The following is a 21,343-nucleotide window of genomic DNA, read 5'->3' as shown; positions in this document are numbered from 1 at the left end:
TTTATTTACAGAGGGACCCCCCATCTAGTTGGGTATTAACAGATTTGCATAGTTTTCTGTGGAACAGATTTCTCTACTCATCTAAAATATTAAAAAGAAAATGCTGCTTGGGAAGTTGAAATAATGAGGTGCAATGCTACCTGATGTGCTATTGAGTGGCGTTTGTATGTCGTCCAATCCAGTAATACCATCTCTTTTCCTTGGTTCTGATTGGCTGTTCTCCAAGAGCAGCGCTAAGGAAGACTATAGGTGCTAACTTTTACATCTATGGTTTCCACTGTGCGTACTAATACAACTTAATTTGGACTTAAAGCTTTGTCATATTTTGTGGTTCTGTTCTGATGATGAAAGTGAGTACATGGACTATGACTTCTTCTTTAGCTAACTGTATGTTGGCAACTGTGGGTCAGAGCAATTATCGCCCCGCGAAAACAATATGATAAATGCCCAGCTGTAATCTTTAGGTATGTTTGATATTTGAACTATTAAAATTGGCAGTTCTACACAATTTTAGAGGGGATCTTAAATATTTGTGGATTTGAGTTGTTTGTGGTCCCCAAAGCTTGATTTATGCCTGATGCCCATGCCTTTTCTGCACTGGTTGCCGTAGGTGCTCTGCACTACCCTCTAGAGTCTATCAGAATATGGGCTACGGTGGGAATGAGCCACATCCAGTATAAATAAATGCTGCAAAAGGTATTTTTTCCTGATTCCTTGGTTTACTATAAACACAAAATAATTGAGTTGACCTTTTTTCTGAGTGTCCATTTAAAATGGGCGTCTCATATTGGTAAATTAGTGCAGTTAGCGCAGCTAGCATTACTAAAACCAGAGCACGTATACCTAAACGTTCACCCTGACTTTTTCATAAAGCCTCCAAATACATGGCGTTACATAACTGAGATTATAGACTAAAAAAGGATAAGGAAGAAACATGCTGTAATACGTTAACCCTTCCTGTTAGCACCTGAAAGTGTTGCTCTCTCTCACAGCTGGAATGAGCTGCAGAAATGTATGAACTTATCCTAGAAAACACAGCTTGAGAGTTTTTCCTGTTATTTTGTTGGAGCAAAAGAGACAAATGGTGAGACAAAGTGTGCTGAGAAGAGGTGGGAGGTCACTGCGTTATGTGTGGGAAACTGTTCCATGAACTAGAGAGCACAGTGTTTATTGATGGTGCAAAATGGGCTAATCATTGACAGCTCAACAAGACTGACACTTCATTTGTAAATATTCTGCTGAAAATCTGCTTTTAGTTACTATGCAACAAAACTCGCACTTGACTGACATGACATGGGTTTCATTCAGTTTTATATATTAAAAAGACAAATAAATGAATATGAAATAAACTTGTGCAAATAACCAAAGCGATAGCTCGGATTTCTGTCGCGCTACATTTTTAGTCAATCAGTCTGTTACCTGTAGAAACAGGCAGTCTGCTTCCACAGGAACCTATTTGCAGTATACGTTAAAAGATCTGCTCTTCGCAGGCCACACAGGCAGCGGAGAAGTAAACAGTCATCAATAAGTCCATCCTGCGAGTGCCCTAAAGCTACATCCTGTTGTTCAGTCATGTCTAGGACTCCCACTCTCTCAGAAAACGCATTAACTGAAGCTTCAAAGAAAGCGACCTGAGAGGCTCCGACTGTCTCGTTCTGTGAATACATTTTGTTTTCTCAAGGCCGGACCGAGGCATGGAAATAATCCTCAAGTGCTTGAAGAATCTAGTTTGTTTGGGCTTGTTTACGCCATTGTTTTGGCACGTCAAAAAGTTGTACCCCGTGACCTAATTGCTTGACTTTCAAACGGGAAAAGTAACTTGTGCTGAAACTTTTTAAAACCTGGCTATGCCTTGATTTCATACTAGCTTTTAGCATTGGTGAAATGGTGTATGTTTATCATAGGATGAATGAAATCGTCTCCATGGATGTACCGACTGTACAAGATTTTTCCTTTTTTGCCAGAAAGCAAAATTGCATTAATTTCTTCTGACTTTAAAATTTGGCTTTTGTTTTAGGAAGAATGACGAGTCAATCTTACTCTGGATGGCTACAGTAGAGGAAGATTCCCTGCAGCTGTAGCTTGTTGACTTTGGATGATGTTTCTGATGATATGTAGTAGGGCTGAAACGATTCCTCGAGTGATTCGAGTACCTCGATTATTAAAATTCCTCGAGGAAAATTGACCTGCCTCGAAACTTCGTTAATTTATGTTTTTATCATTTAGCGCACCGTGTTTCAGCCAGAACATTATTTGCGTATAATTCCGGGTTTTCATCGTTTTTGTGGGACCAATAAACATCCTTAAAATGACCGGCGCAATGCTGGGAGTTCGGCAGCCTTTCTGCTCCGGAGCTGCCGGTTGAACGGCGGGAAGAAGCTGAGGAGGATTTATACAGGTGAGCGGAGAGACTGAACACGGCGGGCGGCTGAGGGTTGATGCTTACAGGGTAAGAGCAGCTTTACGGACGAACCGCACAATAAACTTGTATCATCCCGGTCTGAACAAACGGGAGGCGGAATATGGCTGGTAGATGAGTTTCTGAACGGAGGAGCCGTAAATATACCGTATTGCTCCCCCAGTCTACAAAAAAGTAACTGGTAGGGAAGCTCAAATGTGGAAAAAATAGACTGATGTTGATATCCGATAGTAACACTGGTGTTATGGAAGATTTACCAATATTTTATTTCATAATTGTTTTTATCCGATTACTCGATTAATTGTAAGAAAAATCTATAGATTACTCGATTACTAAAATAATCGTTTACAACAGCCCTAATATGTAGTGAGGTGCAGTTGAAGGTCTTACTGAGATCTCTTGTTGAATGATTGACATCTAAGCAGTGCGTCCTTGGTGGGATCTATATCTCAGATATAACTTAAAAAATCAATAGTTAAGAGTTGGGAAAGTGAACTTTTCGTGTTACATCTAAGCGGAAGTGTAATTTTGATAGCAATTCTTGTTCAAATTCAGTTGATGGGAATAAGAACGGGCAATTTGAAGCTTACCTTGAAGAAGGCTTGTGAAAGAGAAATACTTCTGAGTTAGCCTGATGTAATCTCATCAGTATCTCCAAAGGCAACAGTTGTGTTTTTCTTTATCTCCACAGAGTTTCCCCCCAGAAAACCTGCCAAGCCTGTTGTTAGGGGTGCTAGGACAGTCCACCAGAGACCTGCCGTGTTTTTGTGTTAAAAAAATGCTAAAAGTTACAAAGATTCAGAGGTCCACAAGAAGACGGGCAGGGATGATGCAATTGGTGCACAATCTCTTGTGTCCAAGTTGAATGTGTCAACTATAAGCCTAGCTTAATCTATTCTTATGGTCACTGGCGTATAAAAAAACTCTATCTAAAATAAACAATGCTTAGCCTGGTGGCCCGCCAGGCTTATAATATACTGGGGGAAATCCCGCACCATTGTGTCGACTGAGGCTATGTTGCTTGTGTTCTTAGCTTGGTAGTGGATCAAAGTCCTGTTATCAGAGACCCAGACTGTTGCTAAGCTACTGTCTAAGATTAATGTCAGTCACTGGAAATTTACCAACATAGCTTACAGAACAATATTTTAGGTTCTACACAGTAGTTTATTTCAAGAAATCTTGAATTTACACTAGAAGATTTCTGAGATTTATCTCAATAGCTTGTAGTTTTTTTTCCCAAGCAAATTTTTGACGATTCAAACTCATAAATGTCCTTACATTTTCTATTAATTTTCTTAGATTTTTCAGCTGAAATGCTCTCCTTTTTTCTACCTACAGTGGCCCTGGCACGCCGCCGTACAGTAGCGTACGCTGCTTACCAAAAAATTATTTAACTCAAATCAGTTTTTTTGTTTTGCAACTTTCTTTGCAAATTCCTCCTCAGTTGCTGTGCCCTGCACCCGGTGGTTGCTGCCCCTTAACTCTCCTGCATACTATCATGACCAGCCTTCGCTTTCGTACTCCAGAACGCATGAAACGACATCTACAGCATTTCAGTTGAACGTGGGCACGTTTTAGCTTGGCCTCAAGTGAAAACTCGAGTCTTTTCTCTAAGTATCTGTTAGCGGCAGCAGGTGGGGCTTCCTCAGATCCGGCGTCGTTCCTAGCACCACGAAGGCAGCCTCTGGTGGCAGAGTCCCGCTCCGCGGGCTGTTCTGCTTGGTACCTCCGGATGCCTGCAGCAGCCTGCCTAATTACACCCTCCTGCTTCCCCCTCACCTCCCGCCCTGCTCTCCTCCCCCTCTCTCACCATCTGTTGACCTCATGTCATTCCGCCTTCCTTCACCACCGCTGCTCCCTTTTTCTCCCCCCTCCTTGCCTCCACGTCCAACCCCGCTCCTTGCAGTTTTCTCCAGCTACTCCCAACTTTTTTTCGTTCTCTCCCTCCTAAAATAGCTGGCGGGAGATAAAGAAAATAAATAAAGCCAGGCGCCCTCTTTCAGGTTTGCCCTCGCGTCGAGTTAAGAGACGGGGACTGAGAGAGTGGGCGGCCGTGTTCATAAGCGTGTGACTGGTTGTCTGTGCCTTTTTCTGATCTCTGCCAGCGGAGTCTGAAACCAACGCCTTCGAAAAGTTGCGGGGAAAATAAATAGTTTAAAGCCATATGGTTTGTAGAAATAAGAGTCTGGGGGGTGGGGGTTCATCCTAAAAAATGCCTGCGCTTATTTAATATACTTCAAAGTCTTTGAATCAAAGGCATAATGTGGGTGTTTGAATAAAGAAGGCAAAGATCAAGTACAGACCCCTGGCCCCTTCCCCCATCCTTTAAGAAAATATAAGTCACATGACATTTTTTGCTTGTGACTCATTGTCTCCGTTTCGCTCATGTTTTTTTTCGTAATATTTTACTCCCCTTTCTTTACTTTGGCCATCTTTTCACCCACATTCCTTCATCTGTTTTCATCAGCTCCTTTCTTTTCTTTCGTTCTCAGCCGTCCTTCCCCCCGCCATCACTCCCCCCTTTTCCACCAGCAGATTGATTCCAGATGTTGCTAAACTCATCCACCCCTCCTTCTCTCCCTCCTTGTGTTTTTCTTTCCTCCATAAACTCCTCCCTTCTTTTTGCCTTTTTCTTTCCTTTTTTCACCGTGGAGCCTCCAGAGACTCTACAATTTGATGGTTTGGGATCGTTTCGACTGGCGTTTCTGCGGCGCAGCAAGGTTTCCTCTCACTTCTCATCACCAGTGCGTCAAACGAACCCGCTCACGTCGGCCGAGGAAGACGCATTCGGGGCCTTTTGGTTAACGGGAAGGAGTTAATTGGGGGTAAATGCAGAAGAAGCGCTGCAGATGTTTTAGAGCGTCTCCTAAAAACGTGCCTCGGGATTCGTAGATCCGAGGTTCTCGGCCCCTCGCGTCATCAGCGGTTCGTCCTCGGCTCAATGCGAGCCTGTAAAGGAGAGTGTTCCCCCTGGGGATGAGGCACGAGGGGGAAATTGGTTCCAGATGAAACAGGAAGTGGAGGGAAAAGACAAAGAGGGAGCTGTTTCAGGCGGGGAAAAGGGAGGACGGGCCCCAACTCCCGCTTCTCTGACAGTCTGAGTTTACAGCTCGTATGACAAAATGCTATTTTTTGTTTGTCTTTCCGTTTATTTCCTTCAAATTTGGCTCATTTTATGAAAGCCATCTTGTTTCTATTCTCCCTTGGCTTTCAGTAAGCACACACCGTCCAGACACAAATTTATTGGTCTGCGCATTAGCATTACAGAGCCCTGTGGTAGTCAGCACAATTGAACCTTTTAAAATTTTTTGTCAGAATTCAAAGAATTTAGTTGAGATTTTGTGAAAATAGCCAAAAATTGTGAAATCTAAGGAGACATAAAAATCTGGAGAGAATATATGTTCAGGTACCTTTACTCTGTCCCAATAACGTCACACACGTAGCCGCTCTCAATAAGTTATCTCCAGTGGAAACTGAGGGTGCATTTACAACAACCCTACTTGGTCCGCTTTAATCAAATTCTAGTCTGTTTGCCTAGAAAGTCATTTGGGGGCCTTTAAACGCACAATCCAACTCTGATGCGGACCAATAAAAGCAAACTCTGGTCCACCTACAAGCCTAAGTTCAAGTGAACTCTGGTGCAGTTCGAACGCATATGTGAACGCTAGAAAGAGGAAGCGTACTACAGCGCAAGGCATTTTGGGGTAAATGCAACCAAAACGAACATGCATGTGTCTAGCGCTAGCTGAAGAAATTGCTTGTGGTTTTCTGCCAAAGACAAAAGAGAAATCCTATAACTTCTAATATCTGGCATTTGACAAAGGGGAGGTGTGAAAGCGAACCACAGCAGCTGAAAATGCAACAAATGTTGCAAATTTGGTCAAGTCAAGTTTGTTTGTGTAGCACATCTCAGCAACGAAGCAGTTTAAAGTGCTCTACACCATAAAATATCACACAGTAGCCAACTATAAAACAAGAAATAAACGTTACACTTTGTTAAATGCCACCATCAAAATCATCAAACAAATGAACATCACATATATTGATCAATGTTCCAGTTATTCTGAATCAAATTAATCTCTACACAAGTGGGTTCCTATCCTTGATTGTAAGGATGTCGATGTTTCAGCAGTTTTCTGGAACTGAATGCTACTTCTCCATGTTTGGTTCTGGTTCTGGAGATGAACCAGAAGACCTGAGTGGCCTGGATGCTATGGTGACAGGTCTGTAATGACCCAGTCGAACCAAGTTTACCGGACTGTCGGTTGTGAAAACACCATGAGATTTGCAACACCCGCCATGTAGTCTGATCTTGAGCTATTTTTACAAAGAAGAATGGTCAAAACTGTATCTTTACACGTTCAAAGCTGATAAAATTTATTTTTTTTTTTTAAAAACCCCTGAAGACTCTCAGCTTTAATTGGAGTGAATGTTGGTTTTACAAAGCTTTGACTCGGTGGGCCTTAGTACTGTACAAATTCCTTTACACAGCTCTGTCTGTACATCTGTGTTTCCCATTATTCTCTCTCTTTCCCTGCCAGTCCCAGTTTTACAGAGAGCTCTTCTGGATTAATAGCCTTTTCTCCGTCTGTTTATATAAACTTTGTGTCATCATGGCCCTCCGTCTCATACACTTGGCCTTGATTGGCTGGCTGAAAGCAATTAGGAAGTGATTCCCGCAGCGGGCGGCTCGAGGTCGAGGTTAACGCTGTTGACAGTCCTCGGAGTCTAAATCTGCTTTTTTTTTTCTGTTTTTGGTTAGCACAGCCTGCAAGCTCATGGATTTCTAATATTTCCTGATTAAATTTACCCAACACTGGGGTGTATAGTTATTCTCAGACACGTACGTGTTTCTTTCTGTTACCCCTCCAGGCCTTCCTCTCTCACCCTCCTCCTTTCTGCTCAGCCAGACTTGCGCTTCGGCTCCTTTTTGAGTGCAGAGACATGAAACTCACCAGGCGGTCGTGTTTTCTCTGCGAGACGTACCAGCAGGCCCAGAGTCATCTCTTTCTCTCACCCTCCCTCTCCATCTTACTGCTGTCAAAACATCATCATTTAGTTAACTTTCCCCATTGTTCCAGACCCAAACCCCCGACCCCCACCAAACCTACTGTAGCGCCGAGGCAAACAATGGATCCTCTTGCCGGGTCAGAAGCGGCACGGAGTAGGAAAATAAAAAGAGCAAGAGAGACAGAAATAATCTAATTAAAAGTAATTATAGAGCAATTAACCACAACAGTGGGTTTCTGAGTTGGGGGCGCGGGGGTCGTCGAGGAACCCGGTGCTGCCGGTGGCTTCCTATTGGTTGGGTTGGCTGGATCACAGTTCTTGGGAAAGTTGACTTGGTGTGCAGAGCTGGTTACTCAGCTTGGGTGTGAATGGTGCTTAACATTAATTTTAGCGTTTTAAAGAACCTTTTGTTCATTTTTAGGGTGGAATAATTTTACAACAGCCAAGCTTGATGTTTACTGAAAAGAAGAACTGGGTGCACACTTTTCAGTTTATTCCTAAAGTAATACATGCAAACCAAACATAAGCAAAGGCCTCCAGTAACATTTGGACAAATGTCCTTTAGCAAGTTGCAGAGAAACTGCACACTTTTTTAAAACTGTCAACAAGCTCCTGATACGATTCTGGTTAACAATATGTGTTTTTATTGAGCAATAAGGCAATTGTTTATTATTTTATTGTGATGTGTTTAATTCTGGGATGAGCTTTGTACAGCATACGATGTACAAGATAGACTTCCCTTTGGGGACAATAAAGTACCTATCTAGTTATCTAGCTAGCTATCTACCTAGCTGGAAAATTAAAGCAAGCTAGTTGGCTTTTAAATTAATCAGTTTCCTGACAAAGACTCTGCATTTAGTGCATTTTATCACAACTAAGCTCAGGACTTTTCCAGAAATTTGATGTTTACAGCCAAGTTCAAAACCAGAAAGTTGTGTGTTTGGAATCATTGTCCTATTATAATTAAAAGTGTTTTTTTTTTTCTCTGTACACTCTGTTTAATTTTTGACTTTAAAGGACTCTGTTTATCAGAATTGGTTAGCCTCATTTAAACTGGTCAGATATTGAGCCAGAGTTTTCCCTGAACGTTGTTGATTACTCCAAAAAGTGGGACAATGTGCAGGTAAAGATGTATATTTTAACTTTGATTTATAATTGAGACTCTTTGTGAGTTGGAGAACATTCAACAAATTCATTCATAAAGGTCAAAAATCCCCTAAGTTTTTTGTTGGGTGATAAAACCGTAGAAAAACAGCTGTTAAAATGCATCTTAAAAATCCCCAAACTAATGATGTTGATTGCCTATAATGTTAAACTTTCAGTAACAACAATGTAACGGTGCATTTTTGTTCCTTATTTGTTTTTACCTTTTGAGAACGATTCAAGTTTTGCTCCATCGCGTTGCTTTCCACTTATTTGTAGAAGCCTAGCAACTTAACGCCGCTCTCATCCCTCCTGTTGTCTCTTTTCAGAACAATGAGCCTTTAAACCCCGGTTTCCATGGATACGCACCTCACAGTCAGGTAAGAGATTATTATTTGCTTGCAAATCTCAGCAACAATAAACTTCGAGAATCCTTGACTCAGTTGAACGCTGTTGGTTTCATCATCCGGCTGCTTTGAAAGCTGGAGAGAAAAAAAAAAGGCAGAACAGACGTCACGTCTACTGCAGTTATGCGTTTACCGCTTTGTCATTGGATGCTCAAGGTTGCTGAAAAAAATGTATGTATCTCTGTTTATACTTGGGGTACTATTAAAAAAAGCATTTGTAAGTTTGCAGATTTATTGAGTTTTTGCTTTTTTTTCACAGCTCAGATCATCAAACAAATTTTATTATTGGATAAAAATAAGCCAACCTGGAGAGCAAAACAGGGTGATTGCTCATCCTTTAAATGTCTTAAATTGATGTTTTCTAAAATGAAGGCCTTTAAAATTTATTTAAAGTATAAGTTGATGACAGATCTTAAATTTTTTTGCAGCAGGATAATTTAATCTTCTAGTTTTTTTTCTCTCGTGGGACTTTGTCAGGCAATATACCCTTGCTAGCTTTTTTTCATCTACCATGAATATGTGTACATTTATCATAAATTGGCTGGATGACGTTCGTTTTTGCCACCGGCTCACTTCTGTTGACAACTCACACGAAGCTAAGTGCATTTTGTGCAGAAAAAAAAAAAAATCCAGGCTCTTTGGGATTTAAGACTGTAGAGTCACATGCAGTGCGAGAAGCACAACACCGCTACAAACAGACCCCAGAAACTTCACAGTTTTTGCTATGTTTGATTGTAAAACAGCAGGATCCCTCAATCATCCTCCTGTATTTATAGTTTTTTGGTCTTAAATTTTATTCAAGCTGCCATTAAAAAGGTCTTTATGGAAAATATTCCGTAGACTGAAATGAAGGTGTTTGTCCTGTTATATTTGATATAAAACTAATAGCATTTCAGGGGGGAAAAAACACATGATGGTCAAGTGCTACCGTGTTACTACAAATTACCATAAATAATGGAAACATAAATTTTGTTATGTAGCAGAAATTTTGATGGAGAGTCTTGGGGAACAAATTTGTAAATCCCAAGGAAATGGATAAAATCATGAACTGCATGTTTTATTTCCTCATCTTATTTCCATGTGATAATCAGTTTTAACATCTAAAACTTTATGACAAAGCACATGTTCAAAGCACTGTGTGAACGAATACTTTTGCCTCTTTTCCTCATCTGATGTCATTTAGCAATTTGATTTTGGGAAATCGGTAAACGTCTCCGTTCCTCCCCGTCGCCCCGACTCGTTTGTCCCGCCTGCTGGATCAGAGACGCGCCTCGTTACCGCGACGACGTTTGCGACTCGGAACGTGCCGCAAACGCTGAATGGATAGCGGAGCCGCTTGTGACTAAGCTTCCCTTTCAAACACTCGAACCCTCGGAAAGTGGGGCGAAATTATCCCATCACCGGCTCGGAGCCGCGCTCCGTACTCGCGCTGGTGTAGGTGGAGGGGGGGCTTTTCACACGGATGTTCCCGTCCTTTCACTCCTTGGCTCCTCTCTCATCCTCTCGCTCCTTTTTTTCTCTGTTTCTCTCCACACTTATTGCTCTCGGTAATCACTGCCTTATGTGTGCAGAGGAGAGGAAGAGGAGTCGAGTATTTTATCTGCCTTCCAGCAGCAGCACACACTCAGCGGCTCAAACCGTCTCAGGACTCTTGTGTGCATGCGTGCGTGTTTAGTTATTCTAATGTGGTTTTGAGTGCTGCAATATGTGAGTATTTGTGCTCGTGTCTGTGTGTGTCTGCAGTCTGTTTGGAATGTGCAGCTCTCTGGCAGTGCCACAGGAGGGGGGTATTGGTCCGTGTGCCGGTACGCCTCCCCCCCCCCCACACTTTCCTCTCCACACAAGATGGAAGATCCTCCCAAACCTCAGCTCTGTCTTTAGCATTCTGCTTTTCTCCTCTTCTTTTCTTTTTTTGTTTTTAGAAATCCAGTTCTAAAATGCGACAGAGCTTGAGGTTCAGAAGCTAATTTTATTTAGATTCCTTGTTCCTGTCCCCGCTGACCAACAGTTCAGTTATTTTTAGTAGGATGCTCAGTTGACAAGAGAAAAGGGAGGAATAAAAGGCATTAAAAAAAAAAAAATAAGATGACAAGACAGAGCTGGAAGAGATACAGAAGCGAGTTATTTAAAGTAGATCTTACAGTACTTTACAGATCTGTTCCATCTTTTGACATTGTGTCACTTAATAACCAAAATATGGCTTTGTGTTTAGAAATCAAATCCCATAACGGTGACTCCCCTAATTAAAATCAAGTCCAACCAATGGCATGAACTTGCTATCTCCTTGGTCAAATAATGGTGGTGGCAGCATCAGGCTGTGGGAATGTTTGTTTTTATTTCAGAATTGACAGGAATGCAGTTGAGACGGTACCACTTTACAATAAGGCTCCCCTTACAGATGGCTAATACTTAGTATACACAGAACTGATCTATGAATACTTTATAAATCATTAATACCTGTTTATTATGCATTAATTAAAGGGGAGAGAGAGACTAAATGCTTAACAAATTCCATTTACAAGTGCTTATTGTGTTTACAATGTTTAGTGTAACAATTTTAGATAAAAATATGTAGGTGAACACATTTACCTGACTATTTGGCAAGGACCCGGTCAATTTTGTCTCCTTCTCACCCTTTATTAATGATTCATAAAGCGTTTAAAGATAGATTAATTAATAACTTATCTATGCACTATTTATTATCCATCTTTGATGGCATAATAAAGTGGTATCATTGAGGCTAAATGCAGGACAATACTGTCGTGAAACTAAGGGTGCACTGATTGCAGTTTTCTGGACGATCCCGATCTTTAAAAAGTCTGACCTACCGATTCCGACTTGGACCAAAACCAATTTTTTTTTTGTCTGAAAAGTTGCTAAATGTAGCGACAAAGTCACGAAGTGTATGTATGGGTATTGGTGTACCCATACATGAAACTTCGGAAAAGGTTTGACACCAGGGCGAAGGTTCACCTTAACCAGGATGACAACTCTAACCATACAGCCAGAGCTGCAGTGGAGTAGGTTAGATCAAAGAATAGTCATGGGTTAGAATGGCCCAGTCAAAGTCCAGACCTAAATCCAGTTGTCACTCTGTGGCAAAATGCTGTTCAAGTAATCTCCAACAATCAAAAAGACAAACAAATCAGCCTAAAGACGTGTAGATCTGATCGAACCAAAGCCCAGGAGACTTTCAGATCCAAAACGTGGCTCTGCACAGTCCAAGCTCAGAGGGGCACAGAATAAAAACACACCATATTTTTCCAGACTTTTTTTTTTTGCCAAAAACCCTTAAAAACCATGACTCATTCTCCCTCCACTTCATAATTAAACACATTATATTGGTCACATAAAATCTCAAAAGCACATTTTGGGTTTGTTGCAAAGTGCTAAAAACGCACCAACAAAGCACCTGGAGCTTCATCAGCTTGCGAAACAAGCGCCCAGCCTGACGACCCCGGCCGATCCGGAGAACATTCAGAACTCCGTTAGTCATCTTTTACATTGAGAACCAACACACACTTCTGGATTTGGGCTATAAATGATTTAGAAAGTAACTCCTGCTAATAAATTCTACCCTGGAGCTCGCTGGCTGCCGGTTATCATGCAAATGGAGTTAGCCGAGCCTAGCTTGGGAAGATTGGGCCTCTCGCGCCGCGGCAGCAGTACATTTGTCTTCGTCGAGCTCCTGTCCTACAATATGTACGCTTGTTTGAACTGCCTGCAGGTCTGCCTGTGTCAATATCAGAGTGTTAAACGGTGACAAGCTCGTGTGGGTCCCTGCTGCTAGACTCGCTGCTGCTTGACTCTCTGCGTGTTGTGCATTCATTTAGGCGGCCCATTGCAATGTTTTACGATTTGAAGTCATTACTGTTACAAAAAGTGTATTGTTTTTACCTCAGAATGGTCAAAACATCATAGGGTTTATGTGCACAAATATTTTCCCCCTTAGAGATTGGTTTTATGTGATGTGAAAATCTTGGCCGATACCGATTTAATACTGCTGTCGATGAGCAATGTCTGCCGATATACACACATTGAGAAAACAACTGCACTTCTCAGCTTCAGTTTAACACCCCGCTATCCCTTGATGCATCTCTATCACATGACCAACCCCCAACATAAACGGCAACAAAATGGAAATTTATTAATATCGACCAACTTTTACTTATCCGACCAATAACACTGCGTAAAAAAAGCAAACCATACTGTTTTTGGCTAATACCAATGTTAATGCAGCTATATCATAAATCCCTAGTTTTTGCTTCAGTCACCTATCAAACAAATCTTAATGTCAAAGATGATCTGCATACATTAATCAATGGTTGCTTTCAATGGACCGAAGCTATCCAGACTCACCTGATCCAATGCCAAAACACAATAAAACAAATACTCCCTGAACCTAATAGCTGGTTGTGCTACTATTGCAAGAGCAACTGCTATCAACTGTTTGTGATAATTTAGACTGTGGAGGAATTTTGGCCCTCTTTTCTTCGCTTAATTGTTTTATGTCAGTCATAGTGGAGGATTTTAAAGCACGCAAAGTCTCTTTAAGGTCATATCACAGTGTCTCACTCTTATTTGAGCTCGGCCTTTGACTAGGGCACATGGAAACCTATGTTTTTTTTGTTGAGGTTGACTCTCAGGTGTGCTTTTTGTTCATTGTCCGACTGCATAACCCAAGGCTGCTTCAGCCTAAGGTCACAAACTGATGACCAAGTTGGTCCAAATGGCTTGTTTCCCTTTATTTTTATTAAATCGTAATCAGAAAATTTCACTTTGGCTGCGAGACTTTTCGTCTCGCAGCCTAATTCGTTTGAGGATCTGAACTATTGAGACAAAGTCCAAAGCTGTAATGGGGAACTTTTTGCGTTCTTCGCTCTGATTGGCTGGTGGCCGTAGCCTTTGTTTTGCCAGCCAAGGTGCACCAGCCCAAATCCAATCAAAGCACATCTGTGTGTACACTGTACGCATGTGTTTATTGCTGCGTCCAGCCTGTGGACTTAATCCCGGGATCATCCCCCCATTCATCCTCTCATCCTCCTCACTTACAGCCCTAATCCCGTCATCCCTCGCTCTTTTTCTCCACCCAGCCCTTTATCCACTTATCTCCCTATCTCGTTATCTCTCTCTAGCATCCACTGCACCTCTACTCTAGTCCAGCTAACCTTTTTTTTTTTTTTAAATAAATAAATAAAAATTACCCCGTCTACATCTCCACCACCACGTATCTTTCCCTTCCCTTTCATCCCTCCGGACTCAGTTTCTAGCCAGACTCAGCAGATGCCTGAATGCTTGGCATCAGGGCTTTTTTTTTTCCTTTTCTTTTTCTTTTTTTTCTTTCTCCGCAGAGTTCAGTCCCTCCCATATGAAAGTGCAGCGCAAGGAACTGCACTCCCATCTCTGCAAATTAAGCGCCTCCTAACAATGCAGTGTTGGAAAGTGGCGGAACTGAGCCAGAAGGGGGTGAAAAAAAGGCGCAATGCAGCGAAATACAGATTCACGTTTGGCTTGAAGCTCCGGGTTCTGGAATTGGAGCTCAGTTGGACAGCTGCAGGAGAGAGAAAGAGAGGGAGAGATGGTGATCTAGGAGCCTACCCACGCAGCTTAGCTAGTCTTCTGGCCTACCTACCACTGCTTTTTTGCAGCTGACAGCCTGCCATGCAATAAATAAATCATCAAAAAAAAAGCTGCAATGCAGTGGGGGTCGCATTCTGTTCTCTCAGGCAGCCAGTGCGTGGATGGAAGACATCTTCTTCCTTTCCCGTTTCTTCTCTCCGCAGAGGCTTGAAGAGGCACCAACAGCAGCGTTCTGACTCCATCCGGAGACAGGGGGGTTTAGGTGGCTGCATGGAGGGATGGATGCTTTGATGGATAGGAGGCACTGAGACGGAAAGGGAGGGAAAGTTTTTAAAAAGAGGGGCGGGAACAAGAGGGAGGCAAAAGGGGGGAGCAGCAAGACGTGTAACGCGAGCATGTGAATGACAGCCTCGGAGCGAAGAGAAGAGAGAGAGAGGAGGAGAGAAGAGACTCAGCCTGGCAGGAGGAGAGAGACAGAAAGGCCCAAGGGGATCAGAGCGGCCGGGCCGCCGAGACGAGGAGAAGAGAGGTTAAGAGTGACAGGCAGACGGAGCTTGCGCGCCGGAGAAGTGGGAAGAGGGGACGCCGGTTTAAGACGAAGGGGAGAGGAGGGGAGGTGGAGAGTGAACTAGGGAGAATTTAAACGTGTGAGACAGACGTGGACTGAAGCCATCTTCGGCTCATGGTCCTGGGGCACAGGCGCAGGAGAGGTGGAGGAATACGAGGAGGAGGAGGAGAAGAGACACAAAGGGAAGGAGAGGGAGGAAGCGCCGGGATAGTGGAGAGCTGGTCAGCGGTTGTTCCTGTAGATCAGACGATGATGGGGCTGTACTACCCAGCTCTGCTCCCGGTAAGTTCACTCCTTCGGCAAAGCGTGTTTTCGTAAACTACCTCGCACACGTGTCCGTCGATGCAAGGCAGAGCGGCGGAGACGCTAACAATTATTTCCTCTGAGTTTGGTTTGGCTTCGTGTTGAGGTAATTGGCTGTACTGTTTATGGTGCTGCCCCGCTCTGCTTTGTTGTGTCTTGGCCCAGGTGAGGCCTCTGTCAGATAGTTGGCAGAGTTTCAGACCAACAGCAGGGCTTGTCCCTGCAGCTCTGCTGTTCTCTCCTTGTATAACACCCTGCAACCGATTATTGCTGATTGGTTTGCTTGTTTTGCTACAGTTCAGGATGCAGTGTTCAGAATTTTGTGGCCAATCTGTGACACTTCTTTTTGTTAAAGCTTTGACCGGCCCAGGAAGATTTGAACTAATTCAGATTTCTATCACTTTGGAAGAAATCCGAATAGAACAAAATGTTTTTATGGGTTTTTATGAGTGGTCATTATTTTGGAAGCAAATGGCATGTCACATCAGTCACAGTGAAACAGTGACTAATTTACCTTTTAGCATAATAAATTAGTGGTCACAGTGGATCCCAAGGATCAAGGACCATTACTGTCCATAAATAGCTTAATCCTGGGAATACTTAAAACCCCCATCTAAAGACACTTAGAAATGTTTATTTTAATTTTTAAAATATACATTAAATACACAGAGTGGAAACCATCTTAGCACTAACATAGAAGCTAACATGTATAGTCTTCCTTATCTCTGGTCTTATGGATACAGCTGATCAGCTCTAAGGAAAAGGAACGGCGCTCCTGAATTGGCTGCTTTGCCAATGCCAACCAGTAGCATGTCATGTAGCATTGGGCCTAGGTATTTCAGCTTCCCAAGCTTAAATTTCTTTCTTAAATGTTAGAGATGCTATACGATACATCTGTGACTACTGTAGTTTCTGCAAATAATTTGGAGAAACTATTAAATTTGGCGAATACCAAACTGCGAATAAGCGGGGATCCACTGCCATCACTGCACCTAGCATTGCTAAAACGGCAAAAAATTGTTTCCTGTTAACCTGTTTGTAGCAGCTTTTATTAGCTATGCACGGTTGGCAGAGATAGTAGAGCTAGCTGAACTTAAGAAGCCATCTGCTGCGTTTGTTCTAGAAAATGCAAAAAAAAAAAAAAAAACATTTCCAAATCTAGCATCTTCTATGACGTATCGAATTGATAAAACTGACCAGCTTTGTAGTTGATTCAGACTTCCTACTAGCTGCTCAAAATCTCATTTTCTTGAAAACCAGAATGAACCCCCAACATGTTGTGGCACGTTGAAACATAAAGTTTCTTGCTGTCTGCTTTGACTGCCCCATAATTTATTTTAAAAGTAGTCGTCATGCCTCAGAAACTGCGTCCTACCTTAAAGAGTGATGTGAGCAGCTGGTATGGTGCATTCAGTGACTGGAAAAATATTGGATTTTTGAATTTCACCTCTGATCAAGCTGAAAATTGGCCAAGTCCTGTTCATTACGTGTTTCAAGTTCTTGTTTTTGTTTCGTCTTTTCCACTTTCTTGTAATATAAATCATTTCCGTGTTGGGTCACTGCAGTGGAGGAAAAAAAAAAAAAAGGGCAGAAACTGCGTACCTGCATTGAGCTGGCAGAGGGAAAACACTGAATTGCACTAAAGCCGACTCAAAACATTAGATTGTAATGCAGTTGATGTTGCGTACTGGGGGTGTTCTCAGCATATGGTAGGTGTGTCTGTGCTACTTTAGCTGAGAGACAGCCTGAGGATCAGAGCTGCATTCTGGCTCTGTTGTAGCACGTCCTGCTCTCCACTCGTGGTTTCCTCTGGGCCCCAGGGTGGGCGGCTGTTGGGATCGGATGGAGATGGTAGGAGAAGGGAATGCGCGCGGATGTGAGGTAGCAACAGCTGAAAGCCGCATGTGTTGACATGCACGTTTACATTTGATACTGCAGGCTTTCTCCATGCTGACTGCACACAGTGTCACGTTGTGTTTCGCACGCTTGTGTTTGTGTGCGCCACATCATGTCGGGTAGAGACGAAGGTTTTGTCCAGCATTTTTTGTTATTTTTTTACCGTCGTCATCCAAGCTGTCCATCCAGCTTAAACTTCATCTGTGCACTGGATTGAGAGAGGCAGGTACTGAGGCACGCTGGTTTCTGTGCACAAAAATACCACTATTAAAGAACTTCACTCCAACATTTACAGTGTTGATCCGTTTGCTGTTGAGATGCACCGATCTGTGATTTAAGCCAACCAACAGAATTTAGCTGATTTCAGTTTTTTTTTTGTGCCTTTCCTACTTTTATTGGTCATTAATAATTCAATCTACAGAAAGAAACGACGTCACACTGTGTGCGAGCTTGTAAAACAAGAGTTTTGCTTAGGCTGTGACAAGATCTAGCCATGTTAAAGTACTAGGATATTTTTCTTCCGTCTTAAATTTGTTTCCCAAAGTGTTGTCTTGGAGCTGTCAGCTTGTGTCTTCCTCTACTGAGGGAAAGGCAAGCAGCTATCTAGAACCCCAGAGGGAAATGTACTGGCTTGACAGTTAAACCCAAAATCACTCATGCTGTAACCCTGGCAAAGTCTAAGTTTGAAGTAATCTTTTAATATTACCGACACATTTCATCCGATGGAAGTTGTAACATATTAAAGAGGCCCAGCCAGTCTTGACTAGAGAACCTCTAACAAAAATGAAACTTTTCTAAACTCAAGTTTAAACATGCAAAAAGTGGGCCAGCAATTATGAGAAACAGTCAATAATATGAATAATTGTTGGCTTAACTGTGTGATTGAGACTCTTATTGTGGTGTTTAAAAGAAGATAGAGCTCAAGTTTCTCACGTGGCTAGTTGGCATCGCTCCAAAGTTTGCATGCTAACAGGGCTGAAGTCGGTGTCTGCTTTGGAGCTTCCCAGCAGCAGTAGTTACAAGATTATTCCACAGCTTACCGTATGTCTAGGCTGGATTTGATAATCTTTAGTCCAGAATCTAAAAATATGTACACCAGTCAATTTTTTTCTGGATTATTTGATATTATGAGTTCTCCGGATTTCCTTCATTTTTAGGTCGCAATCGGCAGATATTTGAATGAGTAACCGATCTTATCCATGCATCTGCGGACCAGGTCAGGTCTGCACATGTGCAATTAACAAAAATCCCCCAATTGTTGCCAACTTCATGGCTTTGTCACTATATTTAGCGACGTTCAAGACAAAAGAAATCTTTACCGGCTGGGATCGTAATCGGCAGAACTGGCTTTTGAAAGATGGGCAATCGACCAGAAAACTGCACCCATATTCAATATTTCAAATGGTTTAAAATTTATGAAATTTTTCACTCATTAGTAAAACCACAAGGGAGCATATTCAAGGTTTTTTTTAGACATCAGAACCATGTTAGAGTTACACATGTAGCATAGAACCATGACACAAACAAAAAGTTAAATACTGATTACAGTTTCTTTACAACTCAGGTTGTGATTTGCGAAACCTTAATCTGCGTGCCCAAACGTAACGTGCTTTAATTTTCCCCACAAATAATGCTTTTGTGACCCGGAAACATCGCCACACCTCACCGACTTCGGATCTGACCTTAAATCTTAAGGGTTTCCAAAGACTGCCAACATCCCTGAGTCCCGGTGACGGTGAGTGCTTCTACAGTAATAACGTCCACACTGAAGGGTGGTTGTGTTGCTCGTGTTGCATTAACCGACGGGAAAAGGATTTGAGTTCTGACATCACCTCAGTGCTGGCCGAGACCCGGCGTGTGTTTTTATTGGAACTTTTGTTCAGTCTGGAGCGCTTCGTCAGCTTGACGTCGATCCTGCAGTTGAACGGCTGGAGATCGGCGTTCAGTTGTAAAGCTATACTAAACATAGAGACAGGGTTGCGTAAGTATTGAACAAACACCTCTTCATCCTCACACGCCACGTAAGTGTTTTTATACATTCATCAGCACACATACTGGTCCATCCTCACAATTTAAATGCCTCTCTCGCAGAAGAGTTTTCTTCTCTCTATTTTCTTCTGCCCTTGTTTGTTTCTCCAGTTTTTTTTTTTCCGATATCCCTGCAAGCATGTGCAGCTCTAAGCTAAACACATTATTCATCTCCGACAAGAATGACTGCAAATGGAGGATGGCGCTTGTAATGAGGGGTAGAAGGGGTAGTTCCGCGTGGGAACGCACTGTGAAGGTGACACTCCACCAGCCACGCTGCTCCTCTGCAAATTTTCTCCCTCTATTTTTGGCAGCCCGTCTCCAGAAGGTTTGGAGACGACCGGAGTTATTTAGAGAGTAGAAGTAACCGTGAGTTTATCTGCTGAAGATTGAAGTCACAGTTTTACCCAGTTGCGCTGGGGGTTGAGGGAAAAAAATAATAAAAAGGGCAAATAAAGAGAGCATTTCATGATTCACTGCTTTTTATGAGAAAGGTTGAAGCCTTCAGACTTCACTGTGGTATCCTGCTTTGTCTGGAAAAAGTATTTTCTCTGTCTGCATTAGTGTGGAAAGATGACAGAGTGAAGGGATATTTGTTTTCAGGCTTCGTTACCAATTCATTTGATTGTCCAAGGATTGTCCATTCGGTCATTCATGTATCCGTCCGTCCGTCCCTCCCCACATCCTTCTACCGTCCATCCGTCCATTCATCCTTCCTTTCTTCCTCTTTTTCTGTCTTCTTTCTTTCGCTCCATCTTTCTCAGATGTAAAAAGGAAAGTAAGTTAAATTAACTTTTGGTTAATATTAACCAGACATTAATTTAAATGCACACCAGATGTTTTCATTTATTTGTAAAACAGTTTAAAAATCATATGTCTTCCTGTCTTTTGACAAATATTGATAACATTGTGTTGGTCTTTTCTAATATACACTGACATGAAACTACATTCAGACATTTCAAGCCTAACCGCTGTAAAAATATCTACCTTACACATATTTGTGTTTATAAAAACCGGTCAGAAAGTTCACATGAAAGATGCACGGCCATTCTCTGGTCTCACCAGGCCGGTGGATGTAACTTTGTGCTCCCGTCCGTCCCTGCTGGGCTGTAATGGCTACCTGCCCGGCTGTCGGCACATATCAGGCTGATGCCAGCAAACACAAACTGCAGGTAGCACATGAATTAGACGGCACCGCTATGAAGGCTGAACCTGGATGTCCATATATTGGCAGCGACCATCTAAACGTGGATGTGCCTGGATTAAAAAAAAAAGAAGAAATCACACGTGGATGAAAAACCTCCATTCTGAGCTCATTTTCTTTCTTTTTCTAAAATGAGAAAATACATTAAAATAACCCCTCTCGTGGAGATTTAGATTTCTGAGCACATTTGTCAAAGTGACAAATCAGTTTAGTCAGAGATTTAATCAGGAGCACTTAATGCCGAGCCAAATCATCTACCTACCACACCGGACAGAATCGAAGGATGAGTTTAATGGTATTCGTACCATCTAACCCTGGAAGTCCCAGTCAAAGCAGAGCCATCTGCACCGCCGGCCTAATGTGGTGTGTGAATCCTCTCCACCTCTGGGTTAACTGCTTCCCTGCCGTCCGACACTTGCGCCGCTCTGAGCGCCCGCCGTCTCAGGCTCTCGGGCTGTGTGTAGTCGGAGGTGAGGTGTGAAAGTCCTTCTGCGTGTCGCGTCGATGTGGAACGCGGCGGTGTGTCCGAACGGCCCAGCAGCATGTCTGGAACATCTAAAACATCGTAGAGGAGCAACCAGGGTAGGGTTTACAAGGTTAAGGGCCCCTGGGTAGGAGCCAGATTTGGTGGCCGATCCGCTACAGAAACATTTCTTCCACTAATGCAAATTACAATACATTCATGGGTATTGACGTTCATGAATCGATGTATTGATTTAGGACATACCAAATCAATAAATCATGTAAGTGGAAACTATTCCATTTCTTTTTTTCACTAAATACAG

General features: G+C 42.5%; 1 protein-coding gene across 4 annotated transcripts in view; it reads left to right on the top strand.

Annotated features, from left to right (window-relative positions):
* Positions 1 to 21,343, top strand: part of LOC103468414 (RNA binding protein fox-1 homolog 2-like) — a 64,711-nt gene that overhangs the window by 7,037 nt on the left and 36,331 nt on the right. For 3 of the 4 annotated variants that reach the window (XR_014088529.1, XM_008415488.3, XM_008415486.3), the window contains exon 2: positions 8,902 to 8,952. Coding sequence is in view for 3 of the 4 variants with exons in the window: in XM_008415488.3 (XP_008413710.2) it covers positions 8,902 to 8,952 (51 nt within the window). In the remaining variant the exon portion in view is untranslated. Of the gene's footprint in view, positions 1 to 8,901; positions 8,953 to 14,207; positions 15,410 to 21,343 lie in introns of those variants that run through there. The other variant, XM_008415490.3, reaches the window with a different exon arrangement.

Source organism: Poecilia reticulata, chromosome 8 (genome assembly GCF_904066995.2).
Source record: "Poecilia reticulata chromosome 8, P_reticulata-male-v2, whole genome shotgun sequence".
In the NCBI taxonomy this organism is placed as follows: domain Eukaryota; kingdom Metazoa; phylum Chordata; class Actinopteri; order Cyprinodontiformes; family Poeciliidae; genus Poecilia; species Poecilia reticulata.
This window is presented reverse-complemented; position numbering and strand designations above follow the sequence as displayed.